The following is a 16,812-nucleotide window of genomic DNA, read 5'->3' on the forward strand; positions in this document are numbered from 1 at the left end:
AGTCTTTAGTCCAGTGTCCATTATGCCACTTTGTATGATTACGTATATCCAGCATTTAGCTCCCACTTGTAAGTAAAAACATGATGTATTTGTTTTTATGTTCCTGAGATACTTCACACAGGATAATGACTCCAGTTTCATCCAAGTTACTGGAAAAGACATTATTTCATTCTTTTCGTTGACTGGCTGAGTAGTATTCCATGGTATAAATATATGGGTGATATATATATCACATTTTATTTATCTTATCTAGGTTGATGGGCACTTAGGTTGATTTCATATCTTTGCAATTGTGAATTGTGTTGGGATAAACATACAAGTGCATGTGACTTTTTGATATAATGACTTCTTTTCCTTTGGGTAGATACTGAGTAGTAGGATTGAATGGTAGGTCTACTTTTAATGCTTTGAGAAATCTCCATGACTTTTAAGTCAACTTGGAGTTTGCAGCCATTTCTCATGATACTATCTTTTGCTTTTTGTAGATGACTCAAGAGTAAAAAGATCTAAAGTGATACCAGAGAACAAAATACATCACAAATTAGGTAATATTATTTTTCTCTTTTAACATTTCCAGAGAGGATAATGCTATAATTAAATCTCTGTTTCTAAATATAACTTAATTTTTTTAAGTGGGGGACATACTATTATTTGATTTAGTGGCTAAATTAAAATTATGTACTTAGTTTTCATGAATTTCACAGTAAATCATCACAAGCCACTGAGTTAGTCTTTTGTCCATTTATAAATCCTGTAGTCCTCTCACCTTTTGCCCAATAGTGGGGAATATGATCCCACTGAATCTAAGAAACTAGGGTGGAAAATTTTAAAGAAAATATAACTGCTAGGCAGATGGTGTCCCTGATAGCTTCTCCTTCCACTTACATCTAATTAACTCCTAAACAAATCAGTAGCTAGAACGGTAAGTAAGCAAAGCTGGGAACTGTAAAACTTGTGGAGAGGCCCATGTGAGGATTAAAAATCTGTGGTTCCCAAAGAGATATTTGCCAGTCAAGATTCATGGGAGCTCCCACTTTTGTGTGACATTGGAGGCACTGTGTTCTTCCCTATACTTGAGGCTGTGCCTGCTCTCACACTTGTACCTGAAGAGAACCAGTAGGAGTGAAGCTTTTTCATTGCTTCATCCAGAATTTATGTTTTGTCAGTTAGCATTTCGTGGGCCCATATGAAGAAAGACTGCTATACCTCTCAATATTTAATGCTTGTCCTAAAGTGAAATGATGAGTGATGAGTGGAGTCAGGAGTAGACAAAGGGAAATAAAATGTCCCTGAGCAGGACTTCCAGTATTCACAGAGAGGAAAATCAAGCATTATACCTAAGAGTAGTAGGCAGCTTCTGGTTGCCTTTTGGACAGCTTCTGGATAGCTCTACCAAACAAAAAAATAGGTAAGAATATAGGATTTTGATAATACAGCCAACAAATTCAGTCAGGTATATATTAGGCCATTAAATATGAAATGTCCCATTTAAAATCAATAGTTTACTGTATCTCAGACAAGAAGCAGAATATATGCCTAAACTGTCAACACCATTTTGCCATCTTAACAGTAGCTTGCTTATGCCAGCAGCAAAGAAGCCTGAAAAGTGACTGGCAATGAAATCGTGAGAGGCATTTTCCACAGCTTGTTGAGAATTGCATATTTTTCCTTGCAAGAAGTGGTCCAAAGCCTGGAAGAAATGGTAGTCACTTGGTGCAAATTCTGGTGACTATGGTGGATGATCATCCAAAGTCCAGCTTCTGTAGTTTGAACAGCATTGTTTTTTGAGATGTGGTCTTGCAAGAGGATTGGCCTGTCTCTGTTGATCAATTGCAGCTGCTTAATTACAAGCATCCTCATCATTTCATACAGTTGGTTGCAGTAGACATCTACCGTAATCGATTGACCAGGTTTCATGAAGCTGTAGTGGATAATACCAGCACTGGACCACCAAACAGACAACATTAGCTTTTTTTGATGACTATTCAGTTTTGGACTGTGTTTCGGCACTTCATCTTTATCCAACCATTGTGCTGAACACTTGCGGTTGTAAAATAGAATCAATTTTTTATCACACATAACAATATGTTATAGAAATGGTTTGCCTTTTGTCACGACAACAAAGAAAGGCAAGCTTCAAGATGATTTCTCTTCTGACACTCATTTCATTCATATGGAATCCATCTATCCAGCTTCTTTACTTTGCTGATTTGTTTCAAATGATCCAATGTTGTTAGAATAATAATGTCAAACCTTGCTGCTAATTCACATGTAGGTTGAGATAGATTCACTTCCACCACAGCATTCGCCTCATCATTATCCACCTTGTCTTAGGTTACTCACATGGCTCACTTTCAAGATTAAAATCACCAGAACAGAACTTCTCAAACCATTGACATACCGTGTGTTCATTAGCCACATCCTTCCCAAACACTTGTTGATATATCAAGTTGTCTGTGTTGCATTGGCTCCACAGTGGAACTCATATTCAAAAATAACATAAATTTTTGAGTTATTCATAGTCTTACAAAAATTGCTCTAAAAAAATTTGAAAGATAATCACAAGCCAAAATATGTGTTTGAAAGAATGAAGAAGTACCTTCACAATAAAAAAACCCCCAAAACAAGTGTCAAAGTAAAATGTCAGAGATATCAGCTGTCAAACTTTATACTTAATGAAATTGGACATTCCATACTTAATAACCTGCAGAACCTTGCATTGTTCAGGTAAGATGAGTGTACTTTTAACATTGTCAACCCTGGACATTATCAAATTTTTAAATCTTTGCCGGTCTGGTAGCCAGTTTTTTCATTGGCATTTATTCAATTATTAGAACAAATATATCTTTTTTTTTTTTTGTCTTGTTTAGAAAAACATTCATGTTCTAAAAAAAGTATTTATGTTCTAAATGGTAATATGAATCTTTCTACTGCTAAGTATTCTCAACTGCACATTTACATGTGTACATTTTTGTCTGACATCTTTTTACAGTATTGCCCTCCAACACACCAAATGTTCGCAGGACCAAGAGAATACGTTTGAAACCTTTGGAATACTGGCGAGGCGAGCGAATAGATTATAAGGGAAGGCCATCAGGTAAAACTTAATTTATGCTGTAATGTCTATCTGCAACAAATTTATGTGTACTATGTTCCAGGTACTGTGTTACACATTACATACACTACCTCATTTAATTATCACCTTCCCCCAAAATGATAAGAATAGGATTCAAATCCAGATTTGTCTGATTAGAGATGCTGGTATTTTTTTTCTCCTTGGTAGTTATTTGTGTGACTTTATAAGTGTTGTTATTCTATATTATCTGACAAGGTTTCTAATTTCATAAAATAAAGCATTAGATTGGAAAAGTAGTTCCCATTATGCTTATCAACCATTTTCTCATATTTTTCTACAAAATGGTTTATGGTAAGCAACCAAGTATAGCGTTATCTTAAAGTTGTTTCCTTTGTTTGGTGGAAATCAAGTAAGTCAAAGGACTAAACTTACATGTGGATTTCAATAAATAGTTCATTGCTAGCCTTTTTTGTTTTTGTTTTAACATTTACTCTGATGACTGATTTCAAGTAAGCAACAGAGATCATCCAGTAATGTTTTATCAGTGTTTCTAGATTTAGTGTGGTAGAGACATAAGTGAAATTGGTTGTTATTTGAACTGTTAACTATAATATATTCTTTGGTATTTTGAAAGCCAATGTGCTGTATTAATAAAGAGTTTTGCTTTGAGGTTTACTTCTTACTGTATATATTTTGCATTTCTTATTATTGTATTTCAGGAGGATTTGTGATTAGTGGAATACTATCCCCAGATATAATACCGTCTAAAAGGAAGGCAAAAGGAAACGAGGGAAAAGTCAACAAAATAGCTATGCAGAAAAGGATCTGTCTTGATAACGATGAAAGAAGTATGAATTTGTTTCTGAAAGTAACTTTTAGATTTTATTTTAAATAAGAGTGCTTTGAGAAGAAGCTCTTTATAAAATTTGAAATTTACTTCTAAAAACTTCAGACCTGATACTATAGGCAAAATTTATTTATTAATGTTAACTTTTTTTTAAATTTTGGAAGATAATTTTATTCATTAAAAATTTATTAATAGTATAGTATAAAACATTTCCTCATGAGTAAATTGCTCTGTCAAATGAAGCTTATCTTTTTCATGTCCAAACTAAGGTTACAAAAGACATTTTAAAGAAGTCTTTTATTTATTTATTTTTATTTATTTATTTATTTATTTTTTTTGAGACAGTGTCTCACTCTGTTGCCTGGGCTAGAGTGCCATGGCATCAGCCTAGATCACAGCAAGCTCAAACTCCTGGGCTCAAGCGATCCTCCTGCCTCAGCCTCCTGAATAGCTGGACTACAGGCATGCGCCACCATGCCCGGTTAATTAATTAATATATATATATATATATATATTATAGTTGTTCAGCTAATTTCTTTCTATTTTTTTAGTAGAGATGGGGTCTTACTCTTGCTCAGGCTGGTCTGAACTCCTGGGCTCAAATGATCCTCCCGCCTTGGCCTCCCAGAGGGCTAGGATTATAGGTGTGAGCCACTGCGCCTGGCCCTTTTTTAATTTTTTAAAAAGTTTTATTGAAATATAATTTAAATACACTTCACTCATTTAAAATGTATAATTCAATGGTTTTAGTATATTCACAGAATTGTGTGACTATCACCACAATCAACTGTAGACTATTTCATCACCTCAGAAAGATCCCCCATATCCCCTAGCACTCACTCCCATTTCCTTCCAACCCCCTAGCCTTAAGGCAAATACTAATCTGCTTTCTGTGTTGATAGATTTTCCCATTCTGGACATTTCATATAAATGGAATTATATAGGTGATCTTGTGTGACTGGCTTTCTTCACTTAGCATGCTTTTGGGTTTCATCCAGTGTATTAGTTTCCTAGGAATGCTGCAACAAATTACCACAAACTTGATGGCAGAAAACAAGAGAAATTTATTCTCACAGTTCTAGAGGCCAGTATTCTGAGATCATGATATTGGTATGGCTGTACTCCATCTACCTTCTGGTTCTCTAGGTATTCCTTGGCTTGTAACTGCATAGCGCTAATCAGTTCCTCACCTTCATGTGGATCTCTCCTCTTATATTTCTTCTCTGTGTGTCTCTTATAAGGACACATTTCACTGGATTTAGAGCCCAACCAGATAATCCAGGATGATCTCATTTCAGAAGCCTTTAGTACATCTTGTAAACACCCTTTTTCCAAATAAGATCATACTCAGGTTCTAGGAATAATAGCCCTTTATAAGGTCACACTCACAGGTTCTAGGAATGGCCCCTTATTGTAGTAGATTTCTGTTCATTCTAGAAGTTTATTGCTAGAAAACTTTCTTTCCCTCTTCCCCCTCTTCCCCATCATACCAGGTAAGGCACCACCTGTGGCTATGAAATTCCTTAGGGGGAACATGGAACTCCAGGGCTCCTTCCTCATGTCTTTCCCCATGTGTGGATGCCGCCCCCAGGTACATTCCTGTCTTGCAGAATGGATCTCCCTATCACCTTGACCTTCACTCTGAATGTCCCCCGTCATTTCTCCAGTGATTCACAGTGCTCTTTCCAAGAAGACCTGTCTGTAGGTGGGCATCCACCTGCAATTTTACATCCTCTCCTTGACAGCAGCATGCACAGGCTGCTTGTAGTCCATCATCTTGCTCCTGAACCCTAAAGAATGCTTTCTTATTACATACTTCCAGCTCTCTTAGAGAATTTGTAAAACATCATTTAACTTCTTGATGATATAAGAGTTCAAGTTGACATGTTATGATAGGTTTACAGAAAATAGGAAGTTTAAGGTATTTGCTTCTTTATTAAATCACTAGATTTTTTGGTCACTAGATTTTTTGGTGGTGGCTCACAACTCTAATCCCAGCACTTTGGGAGGCTAAGGCAGGAGGAACGCTTGAGGCCAGGAGTTTGATACCAGCCTGGGCAGTACAGCCAGACCCCATCCATTAAAAAAAAAATGTAGGTTTTTGAATTTGAATTTTGGTTTATCAGAGTGATCATTTATAAGCAGAAAGAGACTGTTATGCCTCTGGCATATTTCTTTTATAACTTCTCTATACCTATATTTTGTACTGAACTTTTTAATAATTAAGAAGAATTTTAAGTAACTGGTTTGTATTTCAATGATATTTCTTTTGCAGAGAGTAGATTAATGGTAAATCTGGATATACCTCTAGGAGATCCTTTGCAGCCAACAAGAGTAAAGGACCCAGAAACAAGAGACATTATTCCCATGGGTAAGATCAGGGATGGTATTGGAAATACTTAATTAAACTACTAGTAATAACAAACTGCCTGCCTGATGATCAACTTATCTATTTTCTCTTTCTATCCTGAATTCTTTCAGTGCTAACATCCAGTAGAGGATCTAATTCCATTAAGTAGCCTATGTGAGGACAGTTGTGGGGGAGTATTGATGGCAGACAACCTTTAGGGGATATGTAGTACCATGCATTTGTCTACTAGGGTACAAGTGCTGTCATCAGAAGTATTGTCTTTCCTAACGCTCTAGGCCTTCATTGACCAGGAAGACATATAGGGACAGGGGCTGTTTCTGGGGAATTGTAGCAAGTTAGCTGACAAACCCAAGGGTACACTCTGTGGGGCTAGGCAGGGATTGAGAGCAGGGGACAGACAACCTTCTGGGCTTGTGGATGCCAATAATGGTACTTGAGACATGAAACCTTGGTGAGGATGACTAGCAAGGACATCAGTCATTCATACAAATGCCAGCTTTAGCCTTAAGGCTGACAACAAGGTCCTTGAAACCTTTAGGTATATTAGATATGCATTAAGTATTCAGTCTCTGGAAAGCTATGGAAGGTTCTAAGAGATGGACTATAGTGGGGTAGGGGTTTAGGGAATACTCAGCTATTTACCAACCAGGCAATATTTACATATAGGAAATATTTAAATATTTTAACAACTGTTAGTTATGATTGTGTCACTGATTACTGAGGATTATTTGTATTAAGTCAGAATATATTTAAGTCAAACCAGAAAAAGAGGCAATAGTATTCCCACTTAAAATTTTGACTATGAAATTGGTTCCATTTGACATCTTAACAGCTTAGCCAAGTTATTTCTATATTCAGATTATTTTCTGGAAACAGAGTTTTGTTTAGTGTAGTGTCTTAAAAAAACATTGCTGTACTCTACCAGATTAGAAAAGTTACGAGTGTTATCAGAAGTTCATTTTTTATCTATTTCTTATATCTGTGTATTTTTCTGTATCTGTAGTCTATGGGATCACTTACATTCCAAAATATCCAGGAAAATAAAATCAGAAGCTGGTGAGAGAAGAATGTTTATTATAGATCTAGAAAGGTTTGTGAGTAAAAGGGAAATTTTTGAAAGCGAGATAGTAATTTCTGAGTAACAGAACTCTGGTTTCTCATAGCTTTTACCTGATAAATAAAGGTCTTATTAGTCAAGCAAACAGAAAAAAAAATATATTGGCATAGTGATGATACACTTGGGGGCTATTTAAAAATTTTTATTTTTGGCAGTATAATTGGAGTCAAGCTCCTGATCCATTTATTCGTTTATTCACTCAACATTCATTTACTTACTCATTTACTCAAATCATGTCTATTGAGTACTATGTGCCAGGAATTGTTTTAGGCACTGGGAATACAGCAGCAAACATAATAAAGTCTCTGTACCTCAATATGCTTATATTCTTGTGTGCTAAAAAGTGAAAATAAATAGATGAACAGATATATGAATCATCAGATAGTAATAAGTGCTGTAGATAAAAATAAAGCAGGGTAAGGGGTGTGGGAGGTGATGCTGGAGATGGTGTGGGAAAGAGGTTGCTGTGTTATAGGTTGATCCAAGAGCTACCTCTCTAGTTAAGTGACTGGAGGAGGTGAGAAAGCAAAATATGTGGCTTTCCAGGGAAAGAGCATCTCATGCGGAAGGAACAGTAGTTCAAAGGCCCTGTGGTAGGAATGTACTTCATATATTCACGGAGGCCAGTGTGAATAGAGTAACAGAAGGGGAGAGATTAGGAGATGAGGGAAGAAATAGAAATTTAGATCATGTAGGACTTCCAATGCCATTGAAAGGAGGTTGGCCTTTCCAGCGAGTGAGATGGGAAGTCACTAGAGTGTTTTGTGCAGAGAAGGGACATGTTTTGACTTTATTTTAAACTTTTTAAAAATAGGAATTCTTTCTTATATCTCAATTAATCTTATTTTCTGTCTCAGCTATAGTAGAAATAATGTTGCCATTATTAAAAACTAAGACTAACGAAGTGTTGACTTTGTGCCATACAATGTTTTAAATAGTTTACACACATTAATTCTTTGATATCCACACCAACTAATTAATGTAGATGAATTTTTATTATTCCATTTTACAGAAAAGGAAATTGAGGCAGAGGAAAGGAGCTTAATTAACTTGCCTAAGGTCATGATCCTTATAAGGCAGAGGCTGGATTTGACCTCTGACTTTCTAGCTCCAGAATCAATGATGTGATCGGTTCTATCTCTTTAAAGCAGGTTTATATCTAGAAATAACTCTTTGTTCTATATGTGTATGTAAGTTATATCATTGACCAATGTCATTGCCATTGCTTTATATTAGTATTACTATTTTTACCTAGATCTTATAAGGCCACGAGATACATACCAATTTTTTGTTACGCATGGTGAGTTGAAAGTATATAAAACATTGGATACACCCTTATTTTCTACTGGGAAATTGGTATTAGGACCACATCAAGAAAAGGGAAAGCAGCATGTTGGCCCAGATATATTGGTGAGTATATTTCTTCATATATTTATAAGTTTCGCTATAGATGCAACTCTGATTTATTGGATTTGATGAGACTTTAAATTTTTTTTTCTCAAATGAAATCCTATTGCCACACTACACACACTACACAGAGAAATGTTTTTTTTCTTTTTTTTTTTTGAGGCAGAGTCTCGCTTTGTTGCCCAGGCTACAGTGAGTGCCATGGCGTCAGCCTAGCTCACAGCAACCTCAAACTCCTGGGCTCAAGCAATCCTCTTGCCTCAGCCTCCCGAGTAGCTGGGACTACAGGCATGCGCCACCATGCCCGGCTAATTTTTTCTATATATATTAGTTGGCCAATTAATTTCTTTCTATTTATAGTAGAGACGGGGTCTCACTCTTGCTCAGGCTGGTTTCGAACTCCTGACCTCGAGCAATCTGCCCGCCTCGGCCTCCCAGAGAGCTAGGATTACAGGCGTGAGCCACCTCGCCTGGCCAGAGAAATGTTTTTATTTGTTAAATCTATTTAGAGTCACCCAACCAACAGTTACTTAAAAGTATCTGTTCTATGTATAACATCGTAGTCTTGAAGTCCAGAAGTTTAAGGAAGGATCTTTACTTAAAATAATCTGAAAATATAGGTTTGCAAACAAATCATTAGAATTTTAGAGCTGGAGGGGATTATAGAGATTAAATCTAGTTCCACATTTCTCTCATTATGCAATTGAGAAATATATTATGTATCAATTTAAAATGGTAACCTGAAAAAAAAAATAAAAATGAGTGAGATTTTTAAAAATTACTTAACTATTTAGCAGTATGCTGAGGACTAAGAGCTAGTTGACTCAATGAGTACTAGATAACATACTATTATATATAACAGTTTTACTGGCTGGAGTTACAAGATTCAAGGTGAGTCTGTCTGTCTGTCTGTCTCTTTCTCTCACTCATCTTTCTCTCCCTGTCTTTCTCTGTCTTTCCCTCTCCCTCTCCGCCCCCCCTTCTGTTTCTCTTCTCCTCTCCCAGTTGGAGAGACACACCTCTGCAACATAGTCATACACACACACACACACACACACACACACACACTTACATATTTCTATATTTTGAATTTGAAAATTGGAGAATTTGAAAAGCATCAAATTTTAAGAATTTAAACATTATATCAGCATTTAAAAACATAACTAAGGGACATTTTTCAGTATGTGATATTTTAGGAATCTGTGAAATCATGAGTTACTGAAGTATCACATTCAAAGTGATTCTTTTTACTGACAAAATTAAAGTAAATTCAAAAATGAGAAAAAAACTGCGAAGACCCTTGAGTTTACATTAACAAAGAAGGGCAAATTTAGGCAAGGAAAAGAGAAGGTACATAGGAGGATCAAAGATTAATTTATTTTTACATTGATTATTATATTACATTATTATTATAACTAGAAACCTGATTTAAAACACTAAAAAATACTCTATCCAATCTTAAAATGTTACAGGCCTCCAATTATTATTAAAAGAGTAAAAACAACACATTTTAAAAGCAGTAGATGGTGCCTGCATGGTGATAAATTAATAATGAGGATAAACATGAAATGTCTTCATTTAACCAGTATCACCATTAAGCTATAATACCTTTATTGTACAAAAGGAAATTTGAATAGGAAATGTTTGAAAGTGTTTAACCTGGCTAATGTTCAAAGGAATCCACATTTGAAGCCAAATGACAGTTTATAATTACTGAGTTAGTAGAAATTATTAGAAAAATATTCATAACCTGTGACATGGATATCATTTCTGGAAATTTTTCCTAGGGGAAATAATTTAAAAGGAAGAAAGATGAACATGTGTAGTTATTGTACTATTAGCTATAATTGCAAAAATGAGAACCACTAAAATGTGTTACAGGAAGAAAATGGTTATATTTTTATTTTGGCTTAGTAATGGGATAAACCATTATATGATAAAATAAACAGTTATATAGCACTTGTGTGTTCCAGGTACTGTACTAAGTATTTAAAAACCATAATAGTTTAAGCATGTTATTTTGAAGAATATCCACATGAGAAGAATTTGGGGGTAATAAACATTTAAGCAAACATGCAAGATAAAGTTCTTATATATAGCTTCTATTTTTCTGACTAAAATATTAAAATCTAAAGAATAAAAACTTGATGGAAATCAAAGTTATTTAATAATAGGAGGAGTATTTTTATATCTTTAAACATGAAGCACACTTACAAATATATTCTTTTGAAAAAAAGGAATAAAGGGGACAAGATGGAGAACCAGCACAGGCCTTTAACTCTTTTTCTTCTTCTTCAAACACAGTGCTGGAGAATGTATAAGAAAGAAAGAATAACAATAATAATATTTGTCAAATCAAACCACAGAAAGATTAACAAATTAATTATAAGAGCTGGTTTTCGAGCTCTTTCAGAAGACATCAAGAAGAAATCGAGAAATAGAAACTATTGAAGTTAAATAATGTGGAGAACAGAGAAAAACATGCCACATATTCAAATAATCGGAATTTCCAGAGGAGGGATAAAAATCCCAACGAAAAATAGTTGGAAATATTTTTTAAATTAGACAATATATGTTCTAGAACTAAAAAAATGACAGCAACCCACTTAAAGAAACCAATTCCTTAGAGAAATACTTGATTCCAGGCCTGAGTCTGAGCTTGGAATATTTTTTTCATACTTGATAGCAAACTATTCCCAAAGACTATGCAGGAAACCAAAAGCAAGTATAAAACCAGAATCTGATCAAGTCTCTAGATCTAACTATTATTTTACAGGAAATAAACGATGGTTGAACCTTTCAAATGACACCTGGGGATATAATTGGTAAAATCCAGTTGTGTAAGGATTTTAAAGATGAACTGCTTGATTTTTTTCAATAAATAAACTTTAAGAAATGAAAATGAGACAAACAGGTAGAATCTGTAGATCAGAGTTTCTCAACCATGGCACTGTTGATATTTTGGACTGGATAATTCTTTGCTGTAGAGGGGCTGGCCTATTCATTGTAGGGTATTTAGAAGCTCACCTGGCCTCTACCCATTAGATTTCACTAGCACCACTCTAGTTATTGTGATGTATGTCTCCAGAAATTGCCAGTGGTCCCCTGAGGGGCAAAATCACCTTTGATCAAGAGCCACTAATATTGATTGGCAGATTTAAGAAACAGATCAAGCAGGCAATGTGTGTGGCTCTTAATTGGATCCTGATTAAAACAAATCCCTAAAAATACTGTTGTTTAAAAGATGATTTGGAAATTTGAATATTGACTGGATATTTGATATTAAATACTTATTTTTAGATGTGATAACAGTATTGTCATTATGTTATTAAAACATTTGATCTTTCAGTACACACAGAAATATTTGCAGATGAATTGTGATGATGGGCATTTCAAAATAATGTGGAACAAGAGAAGTAGACTCTTGGCTGGGCTGGTTGTTGCTATTAGGTATTTATGGGAGTTTATCAATCTATTTGTGTATTTTAAAAGCCTTCTTAATATTTACAAAAATGAGGAGTTGTATTCTTAGACAAATTGAATAGATAAGGAAAAAACATCTAGAAATGTATGCTTGACTGACTATCTATCTCTGTTGCCTGGGCTAGAGTGCAATGACATCATCATAGCTCACTGCTATTTCAAACTCGTAGGCTCAAGCAGTTGTCCTGCCTCAGCCTTCTGAATAGCTGGAACCAAAGGCACACAACACTATGCCCAGCTAATTAAAAAAAAATTTTTTTTTTTATTTTTTTTTTTAGAGATAGGGTCTTGCTATATTGCCCAGGCTGATCTTGGAGACCTGGATTCAAGCAATCTTCCTGCCTTGGCCTCCCAAAATGCTCATATTATAGGCATGAACCACTATGCCAGTCCCTATGCTTGACTTTCTGGTGTTACTTTTTTGTCTTTTCAATTGAGGCACATTCTTTTTTGGATATAATGAGAAAATTTTTTTCTTATTAAGTTATAAAAATACCTTTAGAACATTTCAGAACATTTTTCCCATTTAAAGACACAGTATATCATAGCGTTTAAGAGAATGAATTCTGGAATCAAAGTGCTTGAGTCAAATCCCAGCTCTGCCATTTACATTGTGATGTTGGAAAATTACTTACTTTCTCTGTGTGACTCAGTGTCTTCATCTGTGAAAAGCTATTAAAATAGTACTTGTCTTGTTAGTAGGCACATACATTAAATGAATAAAAAATATAATGTTCAGAACAGTGCTTGGCACAGAGTAAGTGCTGTATATTATTCTGATATAGGCTCATCGTACAAAGTAGCAAAAACAAGGAGGAGGACAAATAATTATCTGAGGCAAAATATTCTTGATGGATGTCTTAGTCAGTTTGGGCTGCTATAACAGGAATACTATTGACCTTGATCTGTGTGTTTTATGAAGGCACTAAGTCCATTCATGAAGGCTCTATCCTCATGACCTAATTAGCCTCCAAAGGCTTTACCTCCTAATATGATCACATTGGGCGCTTAAGATTTTAAAATATGAATTTTGGTGGAAGATATAGAATCTGAGTGTTTGAAGGCCTTACACTTCTTAATTTTAGTTGCCCCCTAAAAAACAAATAATTGCCAGTGTGCCACCTATGTATATAGTGTGAGATTTGACATTACTTCATAAACTTTGACTCTTGTAATACTTAAAACACAACCATATTGTACAATTGTACAAATTTTTTATATCATTTTATAAGCTTTTTTCTATTTTTAAATTTTTAAATTTTTTTTTGCTTTTTAAACTTTTTTATTAAAAACTAAACACAAACACAATAAGCCTATTCCTACAGAGGGTTAGAATCATCGGTGTCACTGTTTTCCATCTCCACATCTTGTCCTCTTGTAAGGTCAGCAGAGACAGTAACACACATGGAGCTGTCATCTCCTAATGATACCTTCTAAAGGATCTGTCTGAAGGTGTTTTACAGTTAAGATTTTTTGTTTTAATAAATAGAAGTAGTACACTCTAATTTAAAAAAGTATAGTATAGTAAATACATAAACCAACAAGTAGTTGTTTATAAAATATTATATACTGTACATCAGTAGGCCCCAACCTTTTTGACACCAGGGACCAGTTTCATGGAGACAATTTTTCCAAAGACCTGAGTGGGGGGTGTGGTTTGGGGATGATTCAAGCGAATTATACTATTGTACATTTTATTTCTAATATTATTACATTGTAATATATAATGAAGTAATTATACAGCTTACTATAATGCAGAATCAGTGGGAGCAGCGCTGAGCTTGTTTTCCTGCAACTAATGCCAACGCTGATCTGACAGGAGACGGAACTCAGGCAGTGATGCAAGTGATGGCGAGCAGCCATAAATACAGATGAAGTTTCGCTTTCTTGTCCACTGCTCACCTCATACTGTGTGACCTGGTTCCTAACAGGCCACAGAAGGGGACCGGTACTGGTCCGTGGCCCAGGGGGTTGGGGACTGCAGCTGTACATAATTGTACTATGCTTTTTATAAGACTGTCAGTGCTATAGGTTTGTTTACACCAGCATCACCACAAACATGAGTGATGTGTTGAGTTGTCACTAGACAATAAGATTTTTTTAGCTTCATTATAACTTTATAGGACTGCCACTGTTTTATGTGATTCATCATTGACCAAAACATCGTTGTGTGGCCCATGACTGTACCACAGATTTAGTGGCTTAAAACAATAACCTTTTATTATCTCAGTTATATAGGTTAGAAGTCTGGCAGGTTTGGCTGGTATTAGCTGGAATCAAGGTGTTGGCAGGTCTGTATTCATTTCTGTAGGTTATGAGGATGAATCTGCTTTCATTCAGCTTCCACTCTTACTCAGATTGTTGGCAGATTCATTTCCATGTGGTTGTGGGACTGAGGTTCCCTTTTCCTCACTGGCTGTCAGCCAGGGTATCTTTCTCGGCTTCTAGAAATAGTGCACGTTCCTTGGCTTGTGGCCACCATATCTTTAGCGCCAGCAACAGTGCAAATCCTTTCCGTGCTTTGAGTTTCTCTGACTCCTGCTTCATTGCTTCTCTGCTTCCAGCAATCAAAAGTTCTCCATTTTTAAGGGCTCATACAATTAGATTGGGTCCACCTACATCATCAAGGATAGTTTCCTTCTCTTGGGTTCCCTTTGCAATGTAATATATTTACAGATTATGTAGATTAGAGCACAGGCATTTATAGGGAATTTTTATTTTGCCTACCACATTTTCTTTAAGGTTCTTTGGAGTGGTGTTGTCATGGTTCACTTTGGAATAAGATTTTTATTTTTAATTTTACAGGTTTTTTATGTTAACTTTGGTGACCTTTTGTGTACCTTACATGAAACATCTTATATAATAACTACTGGGGATTCGTTCTATATTCCTTCAGGTAAGCATAATGAAAGACATTTTATTTTACATAGTTAAATAGTATCTATATAATTGTTCATGGGCACTATGAAAATTGAAGCCACCATGGTCAAAATGAAGTGTGATATGACTGATGCCAAAGCAGTCTGATACATATTGTCCTTTAATTTTACCATTAGGTAAATGTATTAGTGTTTTGGTACGTGAAAAATGAACAAGAGTTGTTTATTGCTGAACATAAAAATATTTATTTAGAGGATATGTTGTATATCAGGGTAGAAGGAAAATTATTTCACCCGTGTTATCTCTAAGAAATTATGTACTCAAACAAGTTTTATTGGGTTATTTTAAACACACGTAACAGTGAGCTTCCTCCAGCTATTGAAGAGCACGAGTCATTGGAAATAGGTATTTTAATCCATTCTGAAAGTTTAGGATATATAAGCGAACAAGGAGACAATAATAATAGCTATGTTGATATTGTCCTTAGTATGTGCCAGCCAGCACTGTTTTGAATACTTTATATTTATTAACTTGGTTAATCTTAGTATGTATCAATTTCTAATATATAGAAAGTCTCAGTAGTAGTACGCAGTATTACTAGATGTGCCATATGTGATTCTTGCTGTCATCTATAGTTCACTTTTGCTGTTATTTATTACCTCATTTAAGAATAGCACTTGTCTTTTTAAATTATGATATTTTATTTTACTTAACGCTGTACCTTTTATTCTTACCTTGTATATGCATTATGTCTGGTTTAGGAGAATCCATAGCAGTTCTAGAGACCTATTAAAGATATGTTTCAGAAAAAGATTTTCCTTTCCTGCACCTTGGTCTAACTTATCTCTGCATTCATTACCATAATGATGGGAAATTTTTATTCTTTCAAGCCTTTTAAGATTACATATGGTGGCTAACTCTAAAGTCTTTCAGTTCATAGAATTAAATGAATTACTTTGGGTTAGGTAAATTGTTTTTATTTTATGTTACATACTATGACTGCCAGGTGATGACTAAATATTTAATCAAAAGGAAATGATTTCTCTGGAAGTAATTTTTCTTTTCTTATCATTTTACTTTTAGGTAATTATTATAACATCAAAAATCTCCTGAATGAGGAAAGTGTTCTTCTTTTTACTCAGATAAAAAGATGAAAGGTGAAGCAAGTTTAAATATATTCGTGTGTGTACATATATATACATATATATATATATATATAAAAAACAGTTTGTATAGTTGGGGCATTTATTGTAATTACTTGTGATGTTTTAAAATAAAAATTTTATTTAGTTTTGTGTAAATTTGTATTTGATTAACATTTCAAACTCCCACTTATACCTTATAATTTTTCCATGACTATACACATGGCCTATAGTGATACTCATATTTATGATATTACTTTAATAATATGAAAAGAATACAAAAACCAAATATAGGACATCTCTTTGTCAGAAGAGATTTGACCAATATACTTATTCATTTAAAAAACCTTTTCCAAATATTAGTTTTAAATCACTGAGCATTAAATAATCCAATAGTAGAGGACTGTGGTGAATGGTATCTATTTGTATTAGTTTCCTAGGGTTGCTGTAACAAAGTACCACAAACTGAATGACTTAAAACAACAGAAA

General features: G+C 34.7%; 1 protein-coding gene across 1 annotated transcript in view; it reads left to right on the forward strand.

Annotated features, from left to right (window-relative positions):
- Positions 1-16,456, forward strand: part of CENPC (centromere protein C) — a 47,782-nt gene extending 31,326 nt beyond the window's left edge. Inside the window, exons 13-19 of the mRNA XM_012760993.3 lie at positions 486-545; positions 2,993-3,097; positions 3,796-3,924; positions 6,199-6,294; positions 8,667-8,821; positions 15,107-15,197; positions 16,265-16,456. Coding sequence (XP_012616447.1) covers positions 486-545; positions 2,993-3,097; positions 3,796-3,924; positions 6,199-6,294; positions 8,667-8,821; positions 15,107-15,197; positions 16,265-16,335 — 707 coding nt within the window. The 3' untranslated portion in view covers positions 16,336-16,456. The remainder of the gene's footprint in view (positions 1-485; positions 546-2,992; positions 3,098-3,795; positions 3,925-6,198; positions 6,295-8,666; positions 8,822-15,106; positions 15,198-16,264) is intronic.
- The last annotated feature ends 356 nt before the right edge of the window (positions 16,457-16,812 follow it).

The sequence above is a fragment of the Microcebus murinus genome, chromosome 26 (assembly GCF_040939455.1).
Source record: "Microcebus murinus isolate Inina chromosome 26, M.murinus_Inina_mat1.0, whole genome shotgun sequence".
Lineage (NCBI taxonomy): Eukaryota > Metazoa > Chordata > Mammalia > Primates > Cheirogaleidae > Microcebus > Microcebus murinus.